The sequence below is a fragment of the Petaurus breviceps genome, unplaced genomic scaffold (genome assembly GCF_028583685.1).
Source record: "Petaurus breviceps papuanus isolate PSGF00001 unplaced genomic scaffold, PetGlider_PUasm1.0 90444, whole genome shotgun sequence".
Taxonomy (NCBI): Eukaryota; Metazoa; Chordata; class Mammalia; order Diprotodontia; family Petauridae; genus Petaurus; species Petaurus breviceps.
The window spans coordinates 1,992,764-2,017,560 of record NW_027187256.1 but is presented as its reverse complement, the minus strand read 5'-3'; the positions used below and the strand labels follow the sequence as shown (position 1 = coordinate 2,017,560).

Here is a 24,797-nt window from a genome sequence, read left to right as displayed (position 1 = left end):
GCAAAAAAATTAAAAAAGAGATTGAAAGGAGAAAAAGTCAAGACACCTATTGTAGGCAGCCTTTTTGGAGACTTTAGCTTCAAAACGCATGAGACATAATAATAGCTCACAGGAATAGAAGGATCAAGCGAGGGTCTTTTTTTCAGGATAGGGAAACGTGAAATTTGAAGATGGATGAAAAAGTATAAAAAAGCTGCTGTAGAAAGTACAATAGTGAGTTGATGAGGGAGATATAGTAGGATTACTTAGATGCAATGAGGGCCCAGCTGAGGTTGCATAACATAGATTTGGAGAGGACCAGTCAGAATGGTTACACAATTTTCTCCACCTTCATTGTGTAGCACAATGTAAAAGGAGCAAAGTAAGTGAATGGTGACAGTGATACAAAGATGGGGCCTGGCAATACATTATTAGCTAAATGATGAGGGTGGCTTAAGATTCAAGAGAGAAGGAAAGGGTAGAGTTCAATTGGTTTACAAAGAAGTCAAGAGGGGGAAAAGAAGAGAAAATGACTAATAAAGGGTAAATACTAGAGAGAGATTTGAAGGGTCAAATGATCCAAGTTTCAGTGTGGATGAAGAGTAGGGTTTTGTATTGGAAAACAGATGGGGAGGCAAAAAGCCAATAGATGATGGTCAGACAAGGGGATTTACTCATTTTCAAATGTGGAGACATTTGTGGGTTACATGTGTAAGACCAAGAGTGCATCCATATTTCTGTGTGGTTGACATAGAGCAGAGAAGTAGATTACAGGAAGTGACTATGTTGAGGGATTGCATAGTTAGGGAGTCTGAGAAAAAGTAAATAGGTATGTTGGAGTTTCCTAGTTTGAGTGCAGGAGTTAGGGAGGAAAGAAAGACTGAACTACTAAATTAATTGAGGAATGGGAGTAGCCTGGGTGTCTGTAGACAGCAGTTACCAGTATTTTGACTGGGTGGTAAATTATAATAGTTCTACTAGAAAAATAGAATCTGTGAAAAATTGACAGTTTTAGTATATTCTGGAAAGAATGTTCCTTATGATGGCTGAAGTGGTGAAAAAAAAAAAAGGACTTAGGTAATTTCCTGAGAGAGGTAAATTTATTTTTATGAGCAATCAGGGTTAAGTAACTTGCTCAAGGTTACACGGCCAGTTATTTCTGGGTGTGGTGCTGAGTGTCTGAGCCCGGAATTGGATCTCCAGGTCGTCCCAACACTGGAGCCAGTGTTCTTACTCGCTGAGCCACCTGGCCGCCCCTGAGAGAGGTAAATTTAATTCCTGAGGAGAAATAGATGGAATATTCTTGATTTTTAACTGATATCTTGAATGAACTGAAATTATGTAATTATATTATTAGAAGTGAATGAAGCCATTTGCTCTTATATTGAGGGCTTAAGATAAGTCTGAATGTGATCTTTTGCACAGGTAAAATATTGTGAATACTTATGCATGTCTTTATTCTATTTTTATTTCATATATTAATAAAGCATATATTTAATAAAGACAATATTTAATCACAAGAGATTAAGGGATTTAATATGCAGATATAGAACATTATTAGAAAAGGAAGGTTTTTTTTTTCTTGTTTATTGAATAAAAAATTGGGATAGGGGTTCAAGTAAAAACAAATGAAATAAAAATGAACAAATGAAAGAGTCTGCAAATTTGTTCATTAATGAGAAAATAGCAAAACATAATACCTGGATGATTCTATACCTCAAAATGACAAGATTAAATATGGGACCAGGTCAAGTGGCAGAGTGAGTGGTGACCTACAAGTGAAGTGTCATCAATCCCAATGTACTTGCTTAAATATGGTATGCATTGTTTTAATTTATCATCATCATCATTATATTTGCTTTTATGCTTTTCTTACCAGACTATAAGAACTATGAAATCAGGATCCACTGTTTTACTTAATACTGTATTTTCTGTAAAATGTTCCACAGAGCTATGTACATAATTCCTACTTCATAATTGTTCTCTGAATAAACAAAATAATGAAAATGAAGCTAAATGGAGATTCTAAGCCCTAACCACTTGCTTTTCTTCAAGTCCAGCTTTGCTACCTCTCATATCTTCACTATAACTTTAGCCATCCCATCTATTATATATATTCTTTATTTCTCCAGCTCATTGATGGCTGGATTCTCTCGTGGACCATCCCAGTTCATTCAAGTTGCCTTCACAGTAGAAGAGAAAACAGAAAGAGAAATAATCAGTGAGTTTCTTCTGGAAAAAGTAAATTCACAGATACTCTGCTGTTTGTTTTCTTTTTATATCTTCTTCTCTACTCTCTACAATATCTATCTTGGTAAAATTTACATAGGAAGATATTTTGCTGTTACATTTATATTAAAGCCCTTTTTGTTAGCTTTGTAAGACTCAAAGCAAAATTATTTTTGTTAAGTCTTTTCTCCTTCGTCATTAATTCTATATTTTAAGTCATGATACAGAAATCCAAATAATTCTCTCCAGACACCATCCTCCTAACCAGAATAGAATGGACTAACAAACAGAGAGTCCCCCTCAGCTTTAAAAGGTGACAATCCAAAATAAACTATAGGAAAATATTTCTCTCCAAACTATGTAGGAATTTACACGTATTTTCAGGATAGTTCTCTTATTAAAAAAAATTAAAGGAAATTTATACATTCTCATGGTGATGCTGTATCTAGAAGTATCATCTTTGGAAATTCAAATCTGCAACTAATACAGAAGGTAACACAAGGGTACATAGTGGGCAAAGGGATGTTACAGAATATTTACAATAACAAGTGAGGTCAATCCCAATGTGTTTGCTTAAATATGGTATGCATTTTTTCTGTTATAATTATCTTTGCTTTTGTCCTCTTCTTACCAAACTATAAGGACCATGAAGTCAGAATCAGGACAGACAGACCCAGAAACCTAAGGGTAACCATGAGATCAATGTGTGCAGCACAGGGAAAAAGAAGCACAATACAGAGTAGAATATCTTTATCCCCATGAATCTTGACCTATTAATTATATAAAATAGCCCTTCATGAAAATGATTATGGAGTATTGCAATTACCTATGTACATGGAAAAGAGATGGAGGCTAGGGTTGAGACATTTTTCCCCCTACATTCATATGGTGAAATTCAGAAATTTCTGAAATTGATATGAGAGAAAGGTAGTGGTATTCCTAAGGGTTGAGCCCTCATTCATGGGTATTTTAAAGTGTCCTTAAGATTTTCTCTAACAAGGACTGCTTTTCTAGAAGTCTACTTCTAAGATTTCACAGAAGCAAATATTTAGTAACAAAATACTATAGTTTTAATGATCTGTTTGCTATCTATGAATTAGAGCTGTTAGACTGTTACTATAGTGTTAAATGGCTAATGCAACAATCACTGAACTAGAGAAATGCTAACATAATAGTCAAGTTATCAGTAGGTCTCTCAAATTAAATTTTCGTGAAAGTCATGGAATCCAATTCATAGGCATACAATTTATCAATACCAAAAATCACGAATATAACAATGATATAATTATCTTCAGTGTCTTCCTTACTTTCTACTAGGTTACTATTTTAGTGATTCTGAGACTTAGCTCTTAGCTAATAATTACTATTAGCTTAAACTTCTCTCCCTCTCCTCTGAACAACTGTTGCTTTCTTCTCCTCTTATTTTGGCTGAAATAGTCTAAGGACATGGGTGCGAATTTCATTGTTCTTGATACAATAGACAATGGGGTTGAGAACGGGGGGAATCAGCAAGTACACATAACCCATAATGATGTGAATCACAGGAGGGACATACTTCCCAAAGCGGTGGATGATGGATACACCCAGCATGGGGATGTAGACCAGCAAGACAGCACAGATGTGGGAGCCACAGGTATTGAGGGCCTTGAGCTGTTCCTCATGAGAGGCAATGTCCAGCACCATGATGAAGATCTTCAGGTAGGAAAGAAGGATCAACAGAGAGTCTATACCAAAGGTAAAGATGATAACAATGAGGCCAGTAATGCTGCTGATCCGATTGTCAGAGCAAGACAGCTTAATGATGTCTGGGTGCAGACAATAGGAGTGGGAAAGGACATTCGCCTTACAAAATATAATCTGCCTAATGAGCCATGGTGCTGGGAAGATTGCTAAGACAGCTCGAACCAGGATTCCAAAACCAATTTTCATAACGGTGGAACTGGTCAGGATAGCTGTATATTGGAGAGGGTTAGAGATAGCCACATAGCGATCAAAAGCCATGGATACCAGGATGCCTGACTCCACGAGGGAGAAGACATGGATGAAGTACATCTGAACAAGGCAGGCATTGAAGCTTATTTCCCGGACATTAAACCAGAAGAGCTTGAGCAAGGTGGGCAGAGTGGTGGCACAGATGCCTAGGTCACTGGCTGCTAACATGGAAAGGAAAAGGTACATAGGCTCATGAAGTGCCTGCCCTTCCCAGATCACTACCAGGATGGTGCCATTGCCCACAATGGCAATCAAGTAAAGAATGCAGAACACGATAGAGATCTGTGGATGAGATGCTTCCAGTCCAGGAAAGCCAGTCAGAAGAAAGGGTCTGAAGTGACTGTTGTTGAATGAGGTCATTGTAGTCAGATGTCAGTACAACATTCTCTAAGTCCTGGGTCCCTACAATAAGAGAGGCCAGAGTTAGTCTGCCTTATTATCATCATTTCTTCTAAGCAGTCATTCCTTGCCATCTTCTTGTAAAAGGCTTTGTGACAGTCGCTATACAGATATACCCGTTCCTGTGCTGTCAGAACTGAATTGCGAGATAAGTACACTAGTAATAACAGGTATGTAAATAATAAGTAGTGAAGACAACTAGGAAAACCAAATAACATTTTTGTATAATATTTGTAGCCCTTAGCTCCATGTCTTATCCAAATTAGATGCTTAATCAATAATAATCATTTATTAAGAGCCCACTGTGTACAAAATATTGTGTTAATCAGTGGATAGGAATACAAAAGTGAGACACTTGCTGATCTCAAAGAGCTTACATAGTTTCGGGGCGGGGGGTAGAGGGGAGAGGATTGATACTGTGTTCATGGGTAAAAACACATTATTTAATAACGATACCATAGTGATGGTTGGGAATACTACCAGTAACTAGGGAAATCAGGAAAGATCTAAAAGAGGTGGAATTTGAGCTAAGCATTGGAGGGAGCTAGTGATTCCAAAAGACTCAGAGGGAGAATATTCCAGGCTTTTGAGATAACCTTTGCACAATCATCACGGTGGGAGATAGAATATTATATATAGTGAACAGCAGCCAGTACAATGTACCTGGATAACAGGGTGCAGGAAGGTGAGTATTGAATAGTGGGTGGGATTATGCTAACTATTGAAGAATGAATCAGGACAGAATATCAGTAGCTGGCTAACAGGCCAATGGAAGAGGTAGGCGACTTTTCTTCAAGGTCTTCCCTTCAAGTCAAAACTCATGGCAGGTAGGGATTTTATTTTTTGTGAGGCCTTGAGAAGTCATTTTTATAAGAGAAAGAAATGGAAGGCTTAGCCTGGGAAATATGAGAGCCCAGTTATGAAATAAGAAGAGTCTGTGAAAGGCCCTGGGATCTAGAAGCCAAGCAGTGCACAGTGAAGTCTTGGCCCTGTGCTGGAGAAGGCCCTGAGGATTGCAAGGCAATATCCACCATCGTTCTGTAAACAATATGAATCTTGTTCTTATCAACTATCAATATCCTAGGGCCTGCAGGTATCTGTTCTCTTTCTTAATCCTTATATAACATAGGCTAATCACTAGCCCTTTGAAGGTGAAGGTAAATACCCATTATCCTACATGAATCTTGTTCTTATGAATTGCTGGGTTCCTAAATACAGCTCTCTGGAGCCTAAAACATGAATTTGATTATTATTATTTTTCTCTTTGTGAATATTAAAGAGAAAAACAACAATAATAATCAAATTCTTATTTTAGGTTCCAGCGAAGTATGTCTAAGAAAAGTCTCCTACCTTTTCCAGTGGCTCTTTAGCCAGTTAATGTTACTCTGTCTGGAATCATTCTTCACTAGTTAGCATAATTGTACCTACTATGCTCTCTCCATCCAAGTGATTTAGAATTTCCAGCCATGGATATACAAATATCATCTTTATTGCCACTCCTTCACTCCTAGTGACTACAAAGAAGATCCTGGAATCCTGATCTGCCAGTCCCTCACAATGTATCCTCTGGAACATAATTAATATTATTAACAAATTTCCACAATTAACAAATTTACTTTAATCATTACCCTTTTCTATCTCACCCTTTCTACCTTATAGCCCACAAAGGCTTTAGGTTTGTTTTTTTGTTTGTTTTTGCATTGCATTTCTTTCTATTCTCAGTATTTAGCAGAGTTCTAAAAACAAAATAAGTACTTAATAAATATTTGTTGATAGACATGTTGGCTGAGTGACTGTTTCATCAACTTGGCTAATTGGGTTACAATTAGATTTCAGGGAGTGTGGAACTTCTAACCTTTATATCCTGACCCCAACTCACACACCCATTTTTCATTGCTAACAACTCTTAAGCACACTATATATTTTCCTCAACCCATCTGTCTTTCTTCTTTCCTTTTCCATTTTATTCCAAAGGCAAACCCCAGCTGAGTAGTCTGGAAGGGTGGGAACATGATCGAGATTGGGGCATGACTCAATACAATTATTTCACATTGTAAGCTCTGGGCCTACATTTAGTTTTGAACAAAGATGACAAAGTAGAAAGAAGGTAGGATAAGTTTTCACCTTTCCAGCAGAATTCTTGGAAGGCTTAATTGGAAGTTTGGTAGCTGTCTAATGGAAGAAATCCAGAAGATCCATTAATTATGGACATGCAAGTAATTAATTCACCCTCCAAGGAGTCAAATGACATTTATGTTTGGGTTTCTTTAGGCAAAAGTATTTAATTAGTCCCTATCAATTGCCCAGAAGCAGCTAATATAGTCCTCCTTTTTAGTTTTTACATCTCTTGTCATACTGGGGATATGGATAATATATTTAGCATCAAGATGCAGGGCTCCTAGTCATCTATGTGTGTGTGAAGATAAAATAAATTCATAATTCATATAGTCCTTTTTTCTTTGCATATAAAAATACTTGTTTTTGCCAATTTTTAAATTAATAGTTTAAATTATCCCAATTTAGTTCCATATCTACCACTTCTTAATTGTGTGACTTCAGGCAAGATGCTTGTTGAGCATTGCTCCATCTGTAAAATGAAGGGGCCAGATCTTGCATCTATTTTTGACTTGCTTTCGTACACTAGATAAGTCCCTTCTGCACTTAGTTTCCTCATTTGTGAATGTCATGTCTCCTTCACTCTGGATTCTTCTTGCTCTTCCTCCTTCCACCAGAACTGCTGGCCAAAACCTTGGAAAATTGCGCTCTGACTGATGAACATTCACCTAATTTTGGCCTAATGCGAGTCTACCACACCACTTCCCAGTCATTCCTCTGCCTGTATTATTATCCTTATACTTCCTATAACCCCTTCAAATTGCATGTTGTCTTTCCCCATTAGAATTTAAGCCCCCTTAGAAATTTTGGGCAGGCACTATTTTGTTTGCTTGCATTTGCATCCTCAATGCTTAGCAGAGTCTGGCACATGGTAAGCAAATAATAAATATTTTGACATTCATTCATTCTTTCATTTTTGTTTTTTGTCCATTTGATGATTCTAAAAAATAAAGCCAATCTCATGTCGCTGAGATAAATGAAAGGTGTACAGGCAATATGTTTTACTGGAAAGAACTCTGGATTTGGAATGAGATGACCTAGGTCAATACCTGGCTTTGTTACCTGCTCTACTATGTTTATGACCTTGAGCAAGTCATTTAAACTCTATAAACTTAAATCTCCTCATCTATAAAATAAGGTTGAATTCTAAGATATGTTATAGCACTGAATCTTTTGATATTATGAGAATAATTCTGCCAGCAATGACAGATGGAACTCAATCATAAGTCTTCTCTCCCTCTGTGTCCTCCTTCCCTCTTTCCACTATTCCAAGCTACCTTTTTACATCCAAATTACCAACACCTTTGGCCCCATATGTAAATCGAGAAGTCTATAAGGTTATTTTCAAGGTATAAACAAACATGTTTTGTTTTAATGTTTAAACATTAGAATTATTAACAATCACAATTAGGACTCCAATGGTCTCTCCCTTACCTGAACTTGGCTGAGGGAAAGACTTCTGAATGGAAAGGTCTATTTACCCTCATATTAATCACTATCTAGAGATAGGTCCTATCTCCTAGTGAGAGATAGGTCACTTACCTATGGAGTAAGGTATGAAAAGTTCTAAGTTTAGGTAGACATCAGAAGAGATAAAGGAGACGCTCCCAATCTCCAAGAATCATGCTTTCCAGTGACTGTTTCCAGGGAAAGGGACTTCACATCCTCATCTGGTTGCCATCAGCAGGTGGTAGGAGAAGAGAGGGGACCTCCTTAGAGCATTCATAATCCTGGGGGTGCTCTTGCTGTGTCTATGGGGAGAACTATATGAGGTCACTAGATATCTCTATGCTGGAGATTCCCCAGAAATCACAAAAACTAAGAATTGTGGTCATGTTATATATCTATATCTGTATCTATATCTATATCTATCTATATCTGTAGTTTTGGGAGTATAATCTATCAATAGACAGTAAAAGTTACAAAATAATTGCATTATTTGGCTTACTAATACAGTTTGGGGGATATAACATAAAGCATTATTTAAAACAACAACAATAATAGCTGTTTCTTTAAAGGCATTCAAAGCCACATTAAAAGTAAATACAGAAACTGGAAAACCCAGTACTCAATTAGAAAGAAATATGCAAGTAAACGGTGGTACTTTAATGTAGTGGAAGACCATAATGTTAAAATTGTCAAGGATGAGGACCCAAAGAAAAAATGGAGAGACCTTTATGAAAGAGTAACGATTTAAGGGTGGCAGCTAGGTGGTGCAGTCAATAGAGCACAGGCCCTGGAGTGAGGAGGACCTGAGTTCAAATCTGGACTCAGGAACTTAACACTTACTAGCCATGTGATCTTGAGCAAGTCACTTAACCTGAATTGCCCTGCCTTCCCCCTGCATAAAGCAAAAAAGAATAAGTGACAATTTGAAACAGCAGAACTAGAAAAAAAATATTATATATTTAACATTGACCAATTAATAGAGGAAAAATTAATGAGAATGAATCCCAAATGACACTTCGAGTTATGATATTTTGAAAAGTTATGACATTTTGGAGGATATATTTCAACTATTTAAATGTAAACAGTTAAATAATGATTATTTTAATGACGCTCAATGTTAATAACTTATTTTTAAAGCAGTGGAAAGGCAGCAGTCAGAAGACCTGGGTTCTTGTCCCAGGTCTATTAATGAGCAACTATGGGGCTTTGGTCAATCATTCCATGGGACTCCAGTTTTCTTTCCTATAACACAAAGCTTGCCAGTAGGATGTGCTCAATATATCCTCAGATAATGACTTAGCAAAATCTTTCTAAATTCCTGGTGCCTTCCTCAAAAAGCTCTTTAGTTCCTGGGTTACGCAGTTCCTACCTTGGCATCCAATACCTTCCTGGATGAAGAGAACAAAGCACTTACACAAAGGTTATCTCAGGAGACATAGATAATATGGTATGCATGAATATGAAGTCTAGAAAATTCCATCTTCAATGGCATTGTATAATGTGTCATTATGGGCAGCTAAGTGGTACAGTGAATAGAATGCTGGGCCTGTAGTCAGGAAGACTCCTTTTCCTGAGTTTGAATTTGGGCTGAGACAATAGCTGTGTCACTCTGCAAGTCATTTAACCCTATTTGCCTCAGTGTCCTCATCTGAGCAATTATCTGGAGAGGGAAATGACAAACCACTCCAGTATCTTTGCTAAGAAAACCCCAAATGGGGTCACAGAGAGTCCAATACAAATGAAAAACAACTCAACATCAGTCATAATTGTAAAATCTGAAAGGTTTAATGTCAAAGTCACGAAAAACTCCAGAGAGCAATAGTTTTATGGTGTTTAGCACAGAGAATTTAGTACCACATGTGTGGGAACTTCTCATAGAAACTGGCAGTTACTCCTACAAGAGCCTCTTCAAAGCCCATCCCCCACAGATTGCCACCAGGGTGCAATTTAAAAGCATTTTGGCTGGTCATCAAAATACCTGAGTTCTGTTTCTAGTCAGAATGCAAGCTACCAGAGTAGGGATAGTTTTCATATTTGTTTTTGTATACACGCAACCAGGATGCGTTAGAGAGGAGACTTGATCCCAGGGTTCTGTCACTCCAAAGACAATTCTCAGTTCTTTGCCCTTCATTGTTTCCTTCTGGCACATAGTAGACATTTAATAAATGCTTGCTGAACTGAATCATTTCCAGATCTGCTGACTTGTTATTTCACTGGTTTGAATTCCATGGCTTCTAAAATCTCCTTCCATTTAAAAAGCATATATTTAATCTTACATGCACTCCACTGAGGCAGATTCTTGTCCCTGACACAACCAGTCAAGTTTAATATTGAGGGCTTCTTTCTAATAAGGGTCTCAAAATCATATGCATCCCCAAAGGTTCTTCCTTTTGAAAACTAGAATCTGGCTTGTGTTTCTCATAGGACTCTCAGTTCCCCCTGATGTACTCATGTTAACTAGAGAATTAAACTTTGAATAGGTTCAATGTAATGAAGAACAAATACAGGGGCAGCTAGGTGACACAGTGAATAGAGAACCGGCTGTGGAGTTGGAAGGACCTGAGTTTAAAGCTGGCCTCAGATACTTAACACTTGCTAGCTGTGTGACCTTGGGCAAGTCACTTAAGCCTGGAGAGAGAGAGAGAGAGAGAGAGAGTGGGAGAGAGAGAGAGAAGGAAAATGAAAGGGAAAAAACATCAAATAAAGCTTTGTGACTTAAAAAAAAAAAAAACAAATACCGGAAGTTAATATCCAGACTCTTTCTTGGTAATGCAATTGGGAAAAATGCCTTTTTGGTAGCCTTTTTCTTTTCTTCCTAGAATTTCAACTCTTAGCCCTTACAATCTCACTGGACCACTTAGTAAAATGGAACTGTGTACCCAGAGAGAAATACAACCTTCTCAGTCACACTTGTTTTCACGGTCTCCAGTGCCCCTCAGCGGGTCCCTTCCTTTGATCTATATTTTTCATCATGTCACCCACTAAATTATTCATGAGACATAGACAAAGTGCTTGATTTAAAAGTTGTAGAAGTTGGGTTTGAATCCCAGTTCTGTTTCCTTTGGCAACTTTTTAAATCTCTCTGCATATCAGCTTGATCATCTAATGAGGAAGTAGGAACAAATCATCTCTGAGCATCCTTCCAACTCTAACTCAAGTCTGTGACTGACCTCAACTTCCCTGGTCTCCATTCTTTATTCTCTTGGCACAGATTGCCAACTATTTCATGGAAGGCATGTGTGTAGTTACAAGGCACTTTCTCTCATGGGACTGACAACCCTAAAACTATTATCATCTGCATGTGCTTCCAGTCTTCTCTTGCTTTGTGATCATTAAATACACTTGAAAAATGGGATTTTAGAGACGCAAAATGACATATCTGGGCTAACACAATGAGTCTCTAGCATAGCCGAAATTAGAACATGCATTTCCTGTTTGCTGCTACAAGACTGTTGTTGCTTTTTTTTTTTTTTTCCTTTGCACTATATTAACATGGAAAGGAGAAAAACGTACTCATGTTTCAGGGAAAGTTATGGATTCTATTTGAATGAGCAAAGGTAGAAGCGTACCTAGAATCAGCATACAAAGACTTATGGCTCATAAAGCCCTTATTCAACAAATGAATTTCAGGTTCTAAGAGACTAGAGAGAGAACTGACAAGTTAAATTTGGATAGTGAAATGATAAATTCAGATCCCTATTCTTGACTCTAAAGTCTTTGAAGATAGCCATATAAGGCTTGTACTTGATAACATCTGAATTTGCTTCCAGTTACTTTGTTTTATGATCCTTTTTCTTTGATTCTTCAGTTCTAGGAACTGAGGATATTTGGTTTAGAGAAGAGAATGCATGACTACTTCCCCACTTGTTCCTATAAAGGAGAACTAGGAATTATGGGCAAAAATTGGAAAAAGATTTCCATTCATTCTAAGGCAAAATTTCATGGAAATGATAATGATTAGGAAAAATGGACTGCTATGGTATTATTGGGTTCCTTTTCAGTAAATATGTTTTTTAAAAAGCTATAAGACCACTTGCAGGACAATGTTGTGAAATCGATTCTTAGTCAGGAGCACATTGAAGGAGATGATCCCTTGGGTGCCTTCCAAGTCTGAAATTCCATGCATCTTTGAAACCAAATAAAATTAATTTGGAAAATATATTTGTATCTATAACTACCTATCTACATATATATACATATATATGTCAGTAAGTTAAACGGAAATTTTTTTTTCAAAAAACAGTTTTCCCAAATTATATTTGAATAACATTTTTACATAACAATTGTCACCTGGATACTACATCAGTCCATGTGGGAGCTTTCTATAAGTACTAAGTTTCTGGTCTTCACTGTTACTATCAAAATATGATAAGCTTCTTCCTGGAGTTGAGATTGACGGGTTCAGGCAGTGTGAATGGGGAAGGCAGAGCAATTATTGTTGGGATCAAACTTGGGGTCTACGTATCAAGTGGTGCTATGTTTGGACCCAATACAAAATAAGGAGACTGGAGAGGCTATGTGATAGTGATACTACCAGTGATAATTAGATTATACACTGATTTTTAAAAATCATGCTTTCTCCTTTAACATTACTTTCTTCTACCTACTTTGTATGTATTCTGTGTGTGTGTATGTGTGTGTATATATATATATATATATATATATATATATATATATATATATATATGCCTACATATAACTCGTCCTCCAGGTCCAGGGAGGGCTTTTTGTGAATGAATGGAACATGAACATCTCCAGCATAGAAATTTCAGAATTTCAGGGAAAAGGTAATGGGTGGTATTGAAGATCAAGAGGAGAGGCATTCTGTCTCAGGAGAGGTTTGTCCAAAATAAAGGCCAAAGGGAGGTTACTATGTGCCGGGCATTGTGCTAAGTGTTTAACAGTTATCTCATTTGAGGGTTACAACAACCCTATGAGATTGGCACTATCATTATCCTCATTTTCCAGATGAGGAAACTGAAGTAAACAAAAGTTAAGTGATTTATCCAAGATCACACAGCCGAGGTCAGATTTAGATTCAGGTCTTCCTGACTCTAGACAAGATGTTCTACCCACTGTGTCATCTAGTTTAACACCTTCACACTAGGTTATTGTTTGGCGGAGCACATACACAGTTAACACAGCTATTAAGCCAGACACCTCTAGAGTTTAGAGATGGCCTCCTGGGACTCTTAGGTCTGAGAGTTTCCTTAGAGAGAAGACCAGGACTGCATAAACTTGTTTGGCTCACAGCAGGGCCAGCCTTGAAAGCCCTGGATGTTTTCCAGGTCGATGGCATTTTCTGTCCTGCATTGACTCTACATCTAGTGAGTGAGGAGGTGTGCTCTCCAGAGGTGAGTGTGGGAGACACTGGATTTATGTTTTCTTGATTCCACCAAGGCTCTGAGAACATTTAGGGAAGCAGTTTCCAGGATGGTCATGGAGAAGGGCACTGTGAAGTTCTAGACAGAGCCCCATACCCCACTTGGGCTCTCTGTATCTAGGAGGGGTCTAAGCTTAGTACTTTGGCAGACTCTCTCATCATCACATTATCACTCCTCTAAATCTCTGGGTTTGAAAAATGACCCAAGTCAGAGCTCTAATTTAACAATTTTATATGCATGTATATATGCCTGCATATACAAATATACACATGTGTATATATGTGAATGTAAACACATATGTATATGCATGTATATATGCTTCTTCATGTACATGTGTGTATATATACACACCAAGATTTATATGCATAGATATATTTGCACATATATACATTTATGTGATATCTGTATACACTTACATATACGTGTACATATGGGGAACACTCGGGAAGGGTTTATGTGAAGCTTATTTTTTAGGGTACCAGAATGCCCATTGTCTCAACTAAAAAAGGGTTTGTGGTGAATCTCCTGCTTCTGAAAATTAGAGTTTTCCTTGATAGAGGAAAGGGAAGTTGGTACAACCTTTATCATTGACCTTTCCTATGGAGGTGGAATCAGCCAGAGCTATCAATGACTGGATTTCATGACCAGGCTTCCTGGAGTGGCCTGTGCTTTCCCTCCTAAACTTACAGTCCTGATTAAGAATTCAAGCCCTAGCTCCATATACCCTTCTAAGTTTTGCCTCATTTTCCCATCTGTTGTCATATTCCTTTCTTAATTAACCAACCTTCATTGATCCTGATGACTAATTTGATCCTTTTTACTATACTTCCTGCATAAGCAGTATATCCTAGGTCTCTACAACTATTCCTGACTTCTATAACTACCCATTCCCTTTCACCTAGCCACCACAGGGGCTCAGTATACCAAAGTCAGGATGTAGAAACCCTTTGCAAAACTAAAAGGGTGCTATAAATTGATTTGAAAAGTAATGTTCCCCTTATCTATACTTGGATTGGAGAGAACGGAGACCACAGAGTCTCTCTGTTCCAAACTTCTTAGCCACAAGTCACACCTAACAAATTTGTTACCATTTCATCCTGGACCTCTGCTTTTTTCCCAATTCTGGGGGAATGTAGAGGTATCTATTTTCTGTCATAGAGAGATGAGTCTATCTCTTGGGCACTGCTCAAGCCCAAAGGAGAGGTCACAATGAATCATCAAGTTCTGGCTTCTACTATAACTACATGAGGGTCATAGGGTTTGTTCCTAGGATTGGAACCTCAGGGTACTATTACAGTATCAGGAAGAGATGCAGTTTGTTCTGTTCAGGAGATATGTCTCTCTCCTACCCTGGGTTTCTCAGGCTATCCCCTATGTCCAACCCAGGCCTATCCCTCAAATCTCCTGAGACTTTTCTTCTTGGTTCCTTGATACTTTTTACTCAGGATCAGGCTTCCTTCTCCTTCACCATGTAGTAGCTTCATCTTGCTGCTTTGTGCCTTCTCCTACCTAGCTGTCACCTCTCTTTCTCCCCTTGTTCACATCCACCTCATACATACTGGAAGTATAATTATGGGCAAGTCTTTTCTAAGTGCTCTAGACCAGCGGGGCCAAAATCAAATAGAAACAGGGCCACTTAACTGTACTGAATCCTGGACAGCTACCTGTTGACTAAGAAAACCACACATTAACATCATCTGTGTCCTACTGAGTTTCTATTCATTTTGTTAAATACTTACCAATTAAATTTTAATTTGGTTCATGACACACTTAGAGGTGCCAGAGGTCGGCTAAGTATTAGATATGTCTGTTCTAAGCAATTCTCTAAAATTGTAAATTACAGAGAAGATGACTTCCATTAGTAAAAGGAGTTTCCCCTTCTAGGACTTCCCTATACTAATAAAACCACAGGTCCAGACTATGCTAATTTCTATCAATTCAATAAACATCAATTAAGGTAGTATTGAGATGGAATACTGGCCTCTGATCCATGAAGGGAAAAAGGAGATGATGTAATAACTAGTACTTATATAGCACTTTAAAGTTTGCAAAAGCCTTTACAAAGATTATCTCATTACAACAATCCTCAGAGGTAAGTTCTACTATCACCCCCATTTTACAAAGTAAGAAACTTAAGTTGACAGAGTTTAAGTGACACCACCGCACAGCTAGTAAATATAAGGCAGAATTTGAACTCAGGTTCTCCTGACTCCAAGTTCATCTCTCTATTTACTGTACTATGTAGCTAGCTTTATTTTATGATGTCAGTTTCCTGAAATCATAAGTCACTGTTTGGGGAGAGAGACACAGAGGAAAACATTATGTTATTCTGAACTCTGTTTATTCCATACAGCCATTTCATGAGTAAAATTGAAGATTTTCACTTGCAATCTGCTTACAATCTGAATTTTTTACTTCCTTTCTTAGCCTCAATGACCACCCCATGGAAACAGTGAAGATTCTCTAGTATCATTGATGCTATAATTTAAATTGATCCCCACAAATATGCTACTTCTTCAATGTATTTACATGTTTAAATTTTTTCTTTAAGTAAGGAATAAGGATGCTATTTAAAAAAATGAAGCCATGAAAAGAGCTTTTGTAAGTCTGATAATGAAGATTTTTTTTCTTGCTTCTGAAGCCATAAAGGACTGATATTTGTTTAGAATGAAAATGCCCTTTAATCAAAGCCAAAATTCTAGAAAAAAGACCATACTCTGGATAGCAACTTTAATATCCGGACTGCTATGCTTAGTTACTAGTCCTATTAAAGGAACAGGTTTGTTTTTTTTTCATGTGTTTCCATGCCTTATTGAAAACCAAGGAGGTAGAGTAAATAGACCTGTGGACCTGGCCTCAGAAAAGATTTGAGTTCAAATCTAGTCTCAGATACTTACTAGCTGTATGACCCTGGGCATGTCACTTAAATCTGTCTGGCTTTGTTCTGTCATTGCTAAAATGGGGATAATAATATCATCTACATCCCAGAGTTGCTTTGAGGATTAGTAAGATAATATTTATAAAACTCTTTGCAAACTTTAAAGCACTATAAACCCGTTAGCTATTATTATCATCATTATTCACTGCTGGATCGTGTCTCCTTAGCATACCCTGAAATCTATGAATAGTATTATGAGGGAGTAAAATGGTACCTCTCTGCCAAAGAGCACTCTCTTTCTAGCTCAGATTGCCTTGACAATTCCATAGACTTCCTCACACTCAAACCCATCTCGATCACTTATAAAGCAAAAAGTGTCAATAATATTATCACTGAATTGGGATCACCATATCTATGTTCCTGGCAACAACATCCAACAGATGTTGTCCTATTGCTGACTTTATTGTTTTTCAAAGCAGTCAATTCATAGAGAACTTTAGTGACTGATATTGTACCTTTAGTAATTTCAGGATGATATTATCATCATTAATTATAGTCATATCATCAATGTCATACCCCAAGTTCTTATTCAAGCCCAGTGGATGAAGAGAAATATTTTACAATATTGGAAATAGAAACTGTAACCATAACATTTTGGGGTATTTCTCTCACAGAACCCTGAACTTCCTATTACCATTGTGACCATGGTGGATTACCCATCTGGACTGTTTAATAGCATATCTGCTAAACAAGTCCCTTCCCCTTGAGAGGTCTGGTCTGATGGAAAGACAGAAGGGTTTCATGCTTTAAAAACGTGGTTTAAAGGTCATTGAAAGAATTCTCATTAAAAGATGACTATCTAGGACCAGAAAGTTCCCATCATCATTTTTTCCTTGGGGTCAAGTATCAGTATGAGTTTTATGCCATTTGGCATTACTTTCTAAAAATAGCAGAGTAGATTTAACCTTTAAACAAACAAATATACACACATGTATACATATATACATATATAAATTATACATATATTATATGTATGTATGTATATGCACATCTATATTTCCCTTATTAATTTGGAGCCAACAAGACAATGAAAAAATTATATAGTTTAAAGTACTTTTGCCCTAGATTACAGTGGTGTCCAGTTAAAGTCACATGATTCAAGGAGTAAGGTATAAACACAACCCAATTTACCTTAGAGCAAATTATTTTTTACTTTAAAAATAAAGATATAAAATTGTAGAAACAGCTAAACTTCACTATTAATAGTCACTATATATTAAGATAATGCTTCAGAACAGGTCTTGGGTCTCGGGCCAATGAAAAGTTTCATATTTTTGATCACTATATTATAACATTTTGCCATTGCATATTAGGCATCTGCAAATATGATTCTGAGCAGGGGGCTCTACTTAGCCTTCCATAGATTGCTTGCTAAAGTGGGGTCCCATGACACACATTAAAAAATGAAAATTCCTATTTTAGTGTAATTTCCATGGAAAGAAAAAGTTCAAGGTATAATTTTGCATCATTCTCACTAATGTCTAACTACTATCAACATATTTTCAAACTATGTTTCCATTGAATTAAAAAAAAAAGCTTCCTAAATCCCCCTACCTCTTTTACCTTGTGGTAATAAATCTTCCTGGTGGTTTGCCTTGAATTTTCACATTGACTTAGGGCCAAAATCCCCCTTTCTGTTTTTGTTTTTGAGTCTTATTGGTTTGTTTTGTTTTGATCAGTAGTTACATTTGCTTCGGTATCTGAATTGTTTTTATGATTGCCCTATTTCAGTCTATGGTTAAGATACTTTATTATATTCTCTCTTCTTCCTTTGTTTTTTACATTCAACAAAGAAAAAAAGGGGATTGACAGGATATTAGACACAACAGCATTATACTTATACTTATCCTTGTTGAAAGAAGGGCCAACAAGACAATTTACCCAATTTAACAATCTTTTGTTCCTTCCTTCTTCCACTACCAGTCCCAATTTCTGAACTTTCTAATAAAAAGTTTTTTTCTGAGTTTTACATTTATTTATTTTTTTTTCTTTCTTTCAGAAGAGGTGAGACGAAGGCTTCCTCCACACTTATCTAGAAGGACAGGAACTATCAACATCGTTTGTACAGCAGGTTTAATTATTTACTTAATAGGTCTCCAATTAAGTTGCCCCAGCATTGTTCAGCAGTTTACATTTATAAGATTCTTCAGCAAGAAAACTGACAAGAATTTTTTTTCTGAAGTTCTTACAGAAGAGTATATTGAACAAAACTTAGACATGTTTTACAATTGCTTCATGACAAAGCTATCTAATACATTAAACCACTATTTGTACTTGTCTATCTGAAGGAATAGGAAAGAATATTAGGGCAAATGATCAATAAGGGAGGAGGAGGAGGAAAGATGGGTAGACCTACTAAGAGCTACTATTTGTAAGCCTTGGTTGCTTTGTTGAAAGGAGAAGGGCCAACAAGACAATTGTTTGTTTGTTTGTTTGCTTTTTGGAGGGCAATTGGGGTTAAGTGACTTGCCCAAGGTCACACAGCTAGTTTTTGTGTTAAGTGTCTGAGGCACATTTGAATTCAGGTCCTCCTGACTCCAGGGCTGGTGCTCTATTCACTACACCACCTAGCCACCCCCCAACAAGACAATCTACCCAATTTTACAATCTTGCTCAAGACCAACAATATTCTTGGTCACCATGGTGATTTCCAACATCAACAATAGTAGCAACTTTATCTTCATCTTGATGGACCTGCCAGGGTTAGAAGATTCCCACTACTGGACAGCCATCCCAGTCTGCTCCATCTACCTCCTCTCTTTCCTAGGCAACATTACCATCATGTACATTGTCAAATCAGTGCCCAGCCTCCACACCCCCATGTACCTTTTCCTCTCCATGCTCTCAATGGCAGACTTGGGTCTCTCTGCATCCACACTGCCCTCCATGGTGGCTGTCTTCCTTCTGGGCCATAGGAAAATGAATGCAGCTACATGCTTTGCACAGCTCTTCTTTATCCACACCTTCTCAGTCATTGAATCTGCTGTGCTTCTTGCCATGGCTTTTGATCGCTGTGTTGCCATTCGTGAGCCATTGCGTTATGCCACCATCCTTACCAACTGGCGCATTGGTGCCATCGGTTTGGCTATTGTCACTCGAAGTGCTGCCCTTCATCTGCCCCTGCCTGTTCTCCTTAACCACCTGAATTTTCGATCCATTAGCACCCTCTCTCATTCCTACTGTGTCCACCCTGATGTTCTGAAGCTGGCCTGCTCCAACACTCGGGTCAACAGTGCACTTGGACTGTTTGTGATGCTCTCCACCCTGGGGCTTGATGCCTTGCTGATCCTCTTCTCCTACGTGCTGATTCTCTATACTGTTCTGAGCATTGCCTCTAATGCAGAACGGCTCAAGGCCCTCAATACCTGTATCTCACACATTTTTGCCGTCCTACTCTTCTACACACCACTAGTCAGCCTGTCCATGATCCATCGCTTTGGGAAAAAGATGCCAGCCCAGGTATATATGCTTCTCTCTTACCTGCATTTCCTTATTCCCCCCATGCTAAATCCTATTGTCTACAGCATCAAGACCAAGGAAATCAGAGTCCGAATCCTTAAGATGCTCCAGCCTAAGAAGTTCTGAAATTCTGGACATGGGAACTATAGAGGATTCTGAATAATTTTTTTGAACAAAACATTCCAGGAAGACATGCCAGGATGGACATTTTTGTGGTTTGCCTTGAAGTGCCCACCAGAAATTATACACTAGAGCCCCCTTAAACTTGCTAGAAGAGACGCCTACTGGGTTCCTTGGAAACCACCTAATAGGCTCCAATAGTAAAGAAATGTTTCACCTGTGTGGCTAAAAACATGCCACAGATTTCCCCAGATTCAAGTCTGTTTCGCTTCAGTAGAAATAATACTAAGGCTTTGTTTCAATAAGAATAATAAGGGGAATGTTTTGCTTTGATAAGAATAATACTGAGAAAGCTCCGCTTCAATGAAAATAATGCTAACCCCTTAGAAACATATTCTGTTGCCAGCAATCATATTGTCTATAAAATTATGTCTAATAGAAAGCTCGAGGCTGTATTGTCTATAAAATTATGTCTAACAGAAAGCTCGAGGCTGTCTTTCGGTCTGAGAGGCAGCCCCGGCCAGTTAATAAGCACTCCTATCAAATTATAATTGGCCTAGCTGTCCTGTTTGATCTCGCTGCCCATTACAGATGGAGGTCCCACCGAGATAGCCTTTGGCCCTGTTTTGACAGTTGGACCAGGCTCCCTGGAGGGCCAGGAGAGCAGTCTGACATAGGGGAGGGCACCTAGTAAAATTCCTCGGCCCAAGGCTCGCATTGCTTCCCTGAGTGGACCGGAACCTGAGTCCTATCCAAATTCTTTCAATTAGATCCAAGAGTGTTCTGTTCTGTTCGGTGAGTACTCAGTCTCTGAAAGTGCCTAGGGGGTGATCACCGAGAACTCTTTCTCTCGACCCCAGGTAAAGGTAGAAGCCTAAGCTGGACACAGCGGTATGGCCTCTACAGGCCTCCAAGGTCAGGACGCTGACGGAGTGCTCAGTTTCTGTTTTGTTTTGTTTTTTCTTCTCTTTTCCCTCTCTTCTGAATTTTGTGTTTGCTTTTAAAGTGTTACTGTGTCTTAAACTGTCAATTTGTTTGTGGATTGTTTCTAGATGTCACTGTCTGTGTGTTGTGTTGTTTTTTGTATATCCTGTCTGTGAGATACTGGCAGGTAGAAAAGAGGAGACCTTCTTCCTTTTGCCCTACTGCGGTTTATTTTTGTATATTCTGTCTGTCTGTATAAAGAAATTTTAAATCTGCCACTCTGTAAGCCAAATGCACCCAAGCAGCCAAAAGAATGCTGTACCTGAGCTAGAAAGATTGATAATCTCTTAAAGAAAGGCTGCTGGCAGAAAATCACTTCTCCTTCTACTCCTTGAACTCCAGCCGAAGTTCTCGAAGTAGAAAGACAAATGGACAGAAAGAGAATGGGAAATTTCTCCCCAAAAATCTGTCTAAAGGAAAAGGGGTCACTTCAATGATCAAAGAGAAGTAGGTTTTCAAGCTGAACTTTGAAATAGGACTAACACTTAACCCTTTCCTGGGTCACAGAAAGAGAACTGTGCAACATCATTGGGAATATAGATCCAGGTAATTGAATTCATTCTGATTACTATTTGGCACCACAAAAAAATTTTTTTTAGTTTCGTGTAACTACAAAAACTGAAGTTTGACCTAAGGTCACCAGCTTGGTTATTCAATTGTTTTTATTTCAAAGTTCAAAATTAAGACCATGATTGTTATTGGTAAACAGTTGTATTATGTATGTTGTATGAGATACAGTTCCTTTTAACGTCTTGGAGTAGATCTGAAATTTTAAAGGAATGAACACCTAAGAAAAGTTTATTTGAGCAAAAGGTCAAAAAGAGAAATCCGCTAAGATTCTCTTCCCTGTGGTCCCAGTTCTTCTTAGCTAGGGCTACGGAGCCCTCCCCTGTCATCCAGCTCTGATGGAACTGAGGAGACAGTAAGAGGTCTGGAGCATTAAGATTTTTTTTCTCCCTGTTGTCCTGGCTATAACTGAGCTAGGGCTGCAGTGAAGTTAATTTGAGTAAACTTCCTCCAAAAAGAAAAAGGGGGTAAGATACAGTAGCTACATCAGAGCTACACGGGCTTGTCATCTGCCTACCTAAAAGGTTAAATCGCTGGAATAGGATTTTTTTTCTGAATGACATGGGAACAGTTAGACAAGGGAAAAAAGCTTGTGAAACAAAGGTACAAATACAAGTTAATCATTATCCCATATACTAAGCCTGGGATACATCTGAGCTACTGAAGTGTGTGTTACATCTGAGCTATTCAGCCTAAATAGTTTAGTAAAAGGGTACTTGATCTAGCTCCCATTAGCAAGTTTTAGATCCCCAGGTACCCTGAAGTCCACCTCTCTAAGTAAGCAGAGCCTGAAGTTTCTATTTCAAGTTCCCCAAACCCTCTCCTCAATGCTCCAGGCAAATTGACCATGCCATAACCAAGGTCTGCTACAGCTAAGCATTCATAGAGGTTTATTTGATAAAGTATAAGCTGATAATGTGCTTTGAGTGTGATGAGTTTGGAAAAATGGAGGGTTTCCCCCTGAAATATAGAGTTCACTCTATACCATGAAGCCCCAACTTCAGTACCATCTAAGAGATCTCTCCCTTGCTGCAAATAATCACTACTTGTTCCAGTGCCAAGGAATTAAAGAAGGTTGCTAAGGACCTAGATTATACTGACCAGAAACCCTGTCTGATCCAAAGATCCAAGGACTTTACTGACAATTATACATCTCAAGCAACTGAGGGAATTGAGAGGATTAGATTAGTCCATTTATAACTGGACCTTTACTGATTAATCAGTTATTGTTTCCATGTTTCTTTGATTGAATACAGACACTTGAAGGGAATGGAACACCAAATTTCTGATTTTAGGCTATTGCATTTGTTCACTTTCCCTTTCCCAACTTGGAAAGCTCCAAACCTTTCCTCCAATTAGAAATCAGATTGCCTAATTTTGTAGCCTGGTTAAATTTTGTTGTTGTTGTTGTCGTGTTTTGGAGGGGCAATTGGGGTTAAGTGACTTGCCCAAGGTCACTTGGCCAGTTTTTGTGTTAAGTGTCTGAGGCTGGATTTGAATTCAGGTCGTCCTGACTCCAGGGCTGGTGCTCTATTCACTGTGCCACCTAGCCGCCCCAGCCTGGTTAATTTTTCTTTTAATTAATTGGTCTTATTTGATGGTTTTTTAATGCATCAAAGTGTGCCTCCCCCTGTATCTGGGGAGCAAAATTGAGGAAGGCCTGGAAAAGATTTGCTATGTAATTGGTGTGCATTGCTTAATAAAGCAATATGCTTGGAAGCTTAAAAAAAATTGTCAGTGAGAAACAGTGTGTTCTGAATCCTGCACTGACTGGTTGCGAGACCTGGGATAAATCATTTAACTCTGAGTCTTAATTCATCTATAAAGTGGGGAGATGAGAAAAAGAGAGGAGAAAATTAGGTCAGAAGTCAACTAGCCTCTCCACTTGGTAAGATCAATCATCTTCTATGTAATTTGAAAAGGCAATTAATGTTATGTCATCTTGTAGTTTATATTATTGTTGTATTTCTATACTGTATATTGTAAAACCTGAGTGAGGAGAAAATTGTGTAAGACCAGTATTGTTACTTTAAAATGTATATCTGCTATTTAGAAAAACTTGTAAAACTGTTAACTAAGCTATTTTGGGCTAATGTTTTAATGCTAAAACCTAAAACTGTTTATTGATTATTGTATGAAAATTTGTTTGACTAGTTCTGCCCATTCAGAGCAGTCTCTCCTGCTTACAATTCATACAAATTTCCCTTATGTTGTAAAACTGTTAAATTCTCTAGAAATTATTTCCAGGCAAGGTCATTCAGCCTGAGAAAAGAAGTTTTAAATGAACCTAACTTGCTAAGAAGTTGCAAAGATCAAAAAGGATTTTTATAAATTGGCTTTTATATTCTAGAAGGATGGTAAAAGGAATTCCTTACATTATAAGATCTGATACATTTTTATTGTTCATCACAGCCGCATGAGAGTAGAAGTAATTATAACTGGCTTTGAGCTGTGATTGGTGAGGCTTGTTGTTTAAGGTAAAAAGCACTTGGGACCATAACTAAATTTTATTTTGAGTCTGAATTTGGGTATAGTTGTCTGCATTAAATCAGTGTCTGAGAGGAAATGCCACTAGCTACTTAGAGGAATGTGACCCTGTGCTGTCAACAGGTGGAAGTCTACCTTGGTAATGGCTGAAGGGACAATCTTAGCCTCTGTCTGGGATGGAATCCCTCCTGGCTCAGTTTACCCATGAGGTTCCTTTGAAAAGGAATGTTTCCCACCTATCCCTGAGTCTAGCTATGAGGTGGAACAGATGCTGCATGAGATGGAATATCTGTAACTGTACCTGAATTTACACAGATCCAAGGACGTTTTCTCCTGGCATATTTGGAATGTCACATGTCCCTGCCTTTTTCCTTCTGTAACAGGTTTCTATGCTCAGAACAAGTAATCAGTAAAGATGTGAGCTTTTTTTTATGTTAGCTTATTGGAAAAATCTAATATTATTTTTCATCTAGAATTAGAATATGTATAGAAAGTTTATGCAAACTGCTTAAGCTCATTTAAAAGTTTTCAATTAACTTCTTCACAAAGGGTTAGTGATCATTGAAACTGTTTTAAGGAAGGAAAATACCTTTAGAAGGAATTTTTAAAATCTCTAGTGTGATTCTAAGAGACTCTGATGTAACAAATTGTAAAGCAGAAAAGAACTTGCTGTTTTAATCTGAATTTGTAGTTAT

The 24,797-nt window shown here is 37.9% G+C and overlaps 2 protein-coding genes across 2 annotated transcripts; one reads left to right on the top strand and one right to left on the bottom strand.

Moving 5' to 3' along the window:
* Nucleotides 1-3,627: 3,627 nt before the first annotated feature.
* Nucleotides 3,628-4,560, bottom strand: LOC138177648 (olfactory receptor 51I1-like). The gene has a single exon (XM_069108858.1). It carries the CDS (start codon nt 4,558-4,560, stop codon nt 3,628-3,630), a length of 933 nt encoding a protein of 310 aa, XP_068964959.1.
* Nucleotides 4,561-18,858: 14,298 nt separating this feature from the next.
* LOC138177646 (olfactory receptor 51G2-like) lies at nt 18,859-20,070 on the top strand. The gene has a single exon (XM_069108857.1). It carries the CDS (start codon nt 19,126-19,128, stop codon nt 20,068-20,070), a length of 945 nt encoding a protein of 314 aa, XP_068964958.1. The 5' UTR covers nt 18,859-19,125.
* The last annotated feature ends 4,727 nt before the right edge of the window (nt 20,071-24,797 follow it).

What these genes read in the sequence shown, in the direction of transcription:
- LOC138177648 (XM_069108858.1), bottom strand. Translation starts at nt 4,560, where the DNA reads ATGACCTCATTCAACAACAGTCACTTCAGACCCTTTCTTCTGACTGGC.
- LOC138177646 (XM_069108857.1), top strand. Translation starts at nt 19,126, where the DNA reads ATGGTGATTTCCAACATCAACAATAGTAGCAACTTTATCTTCATCTTG.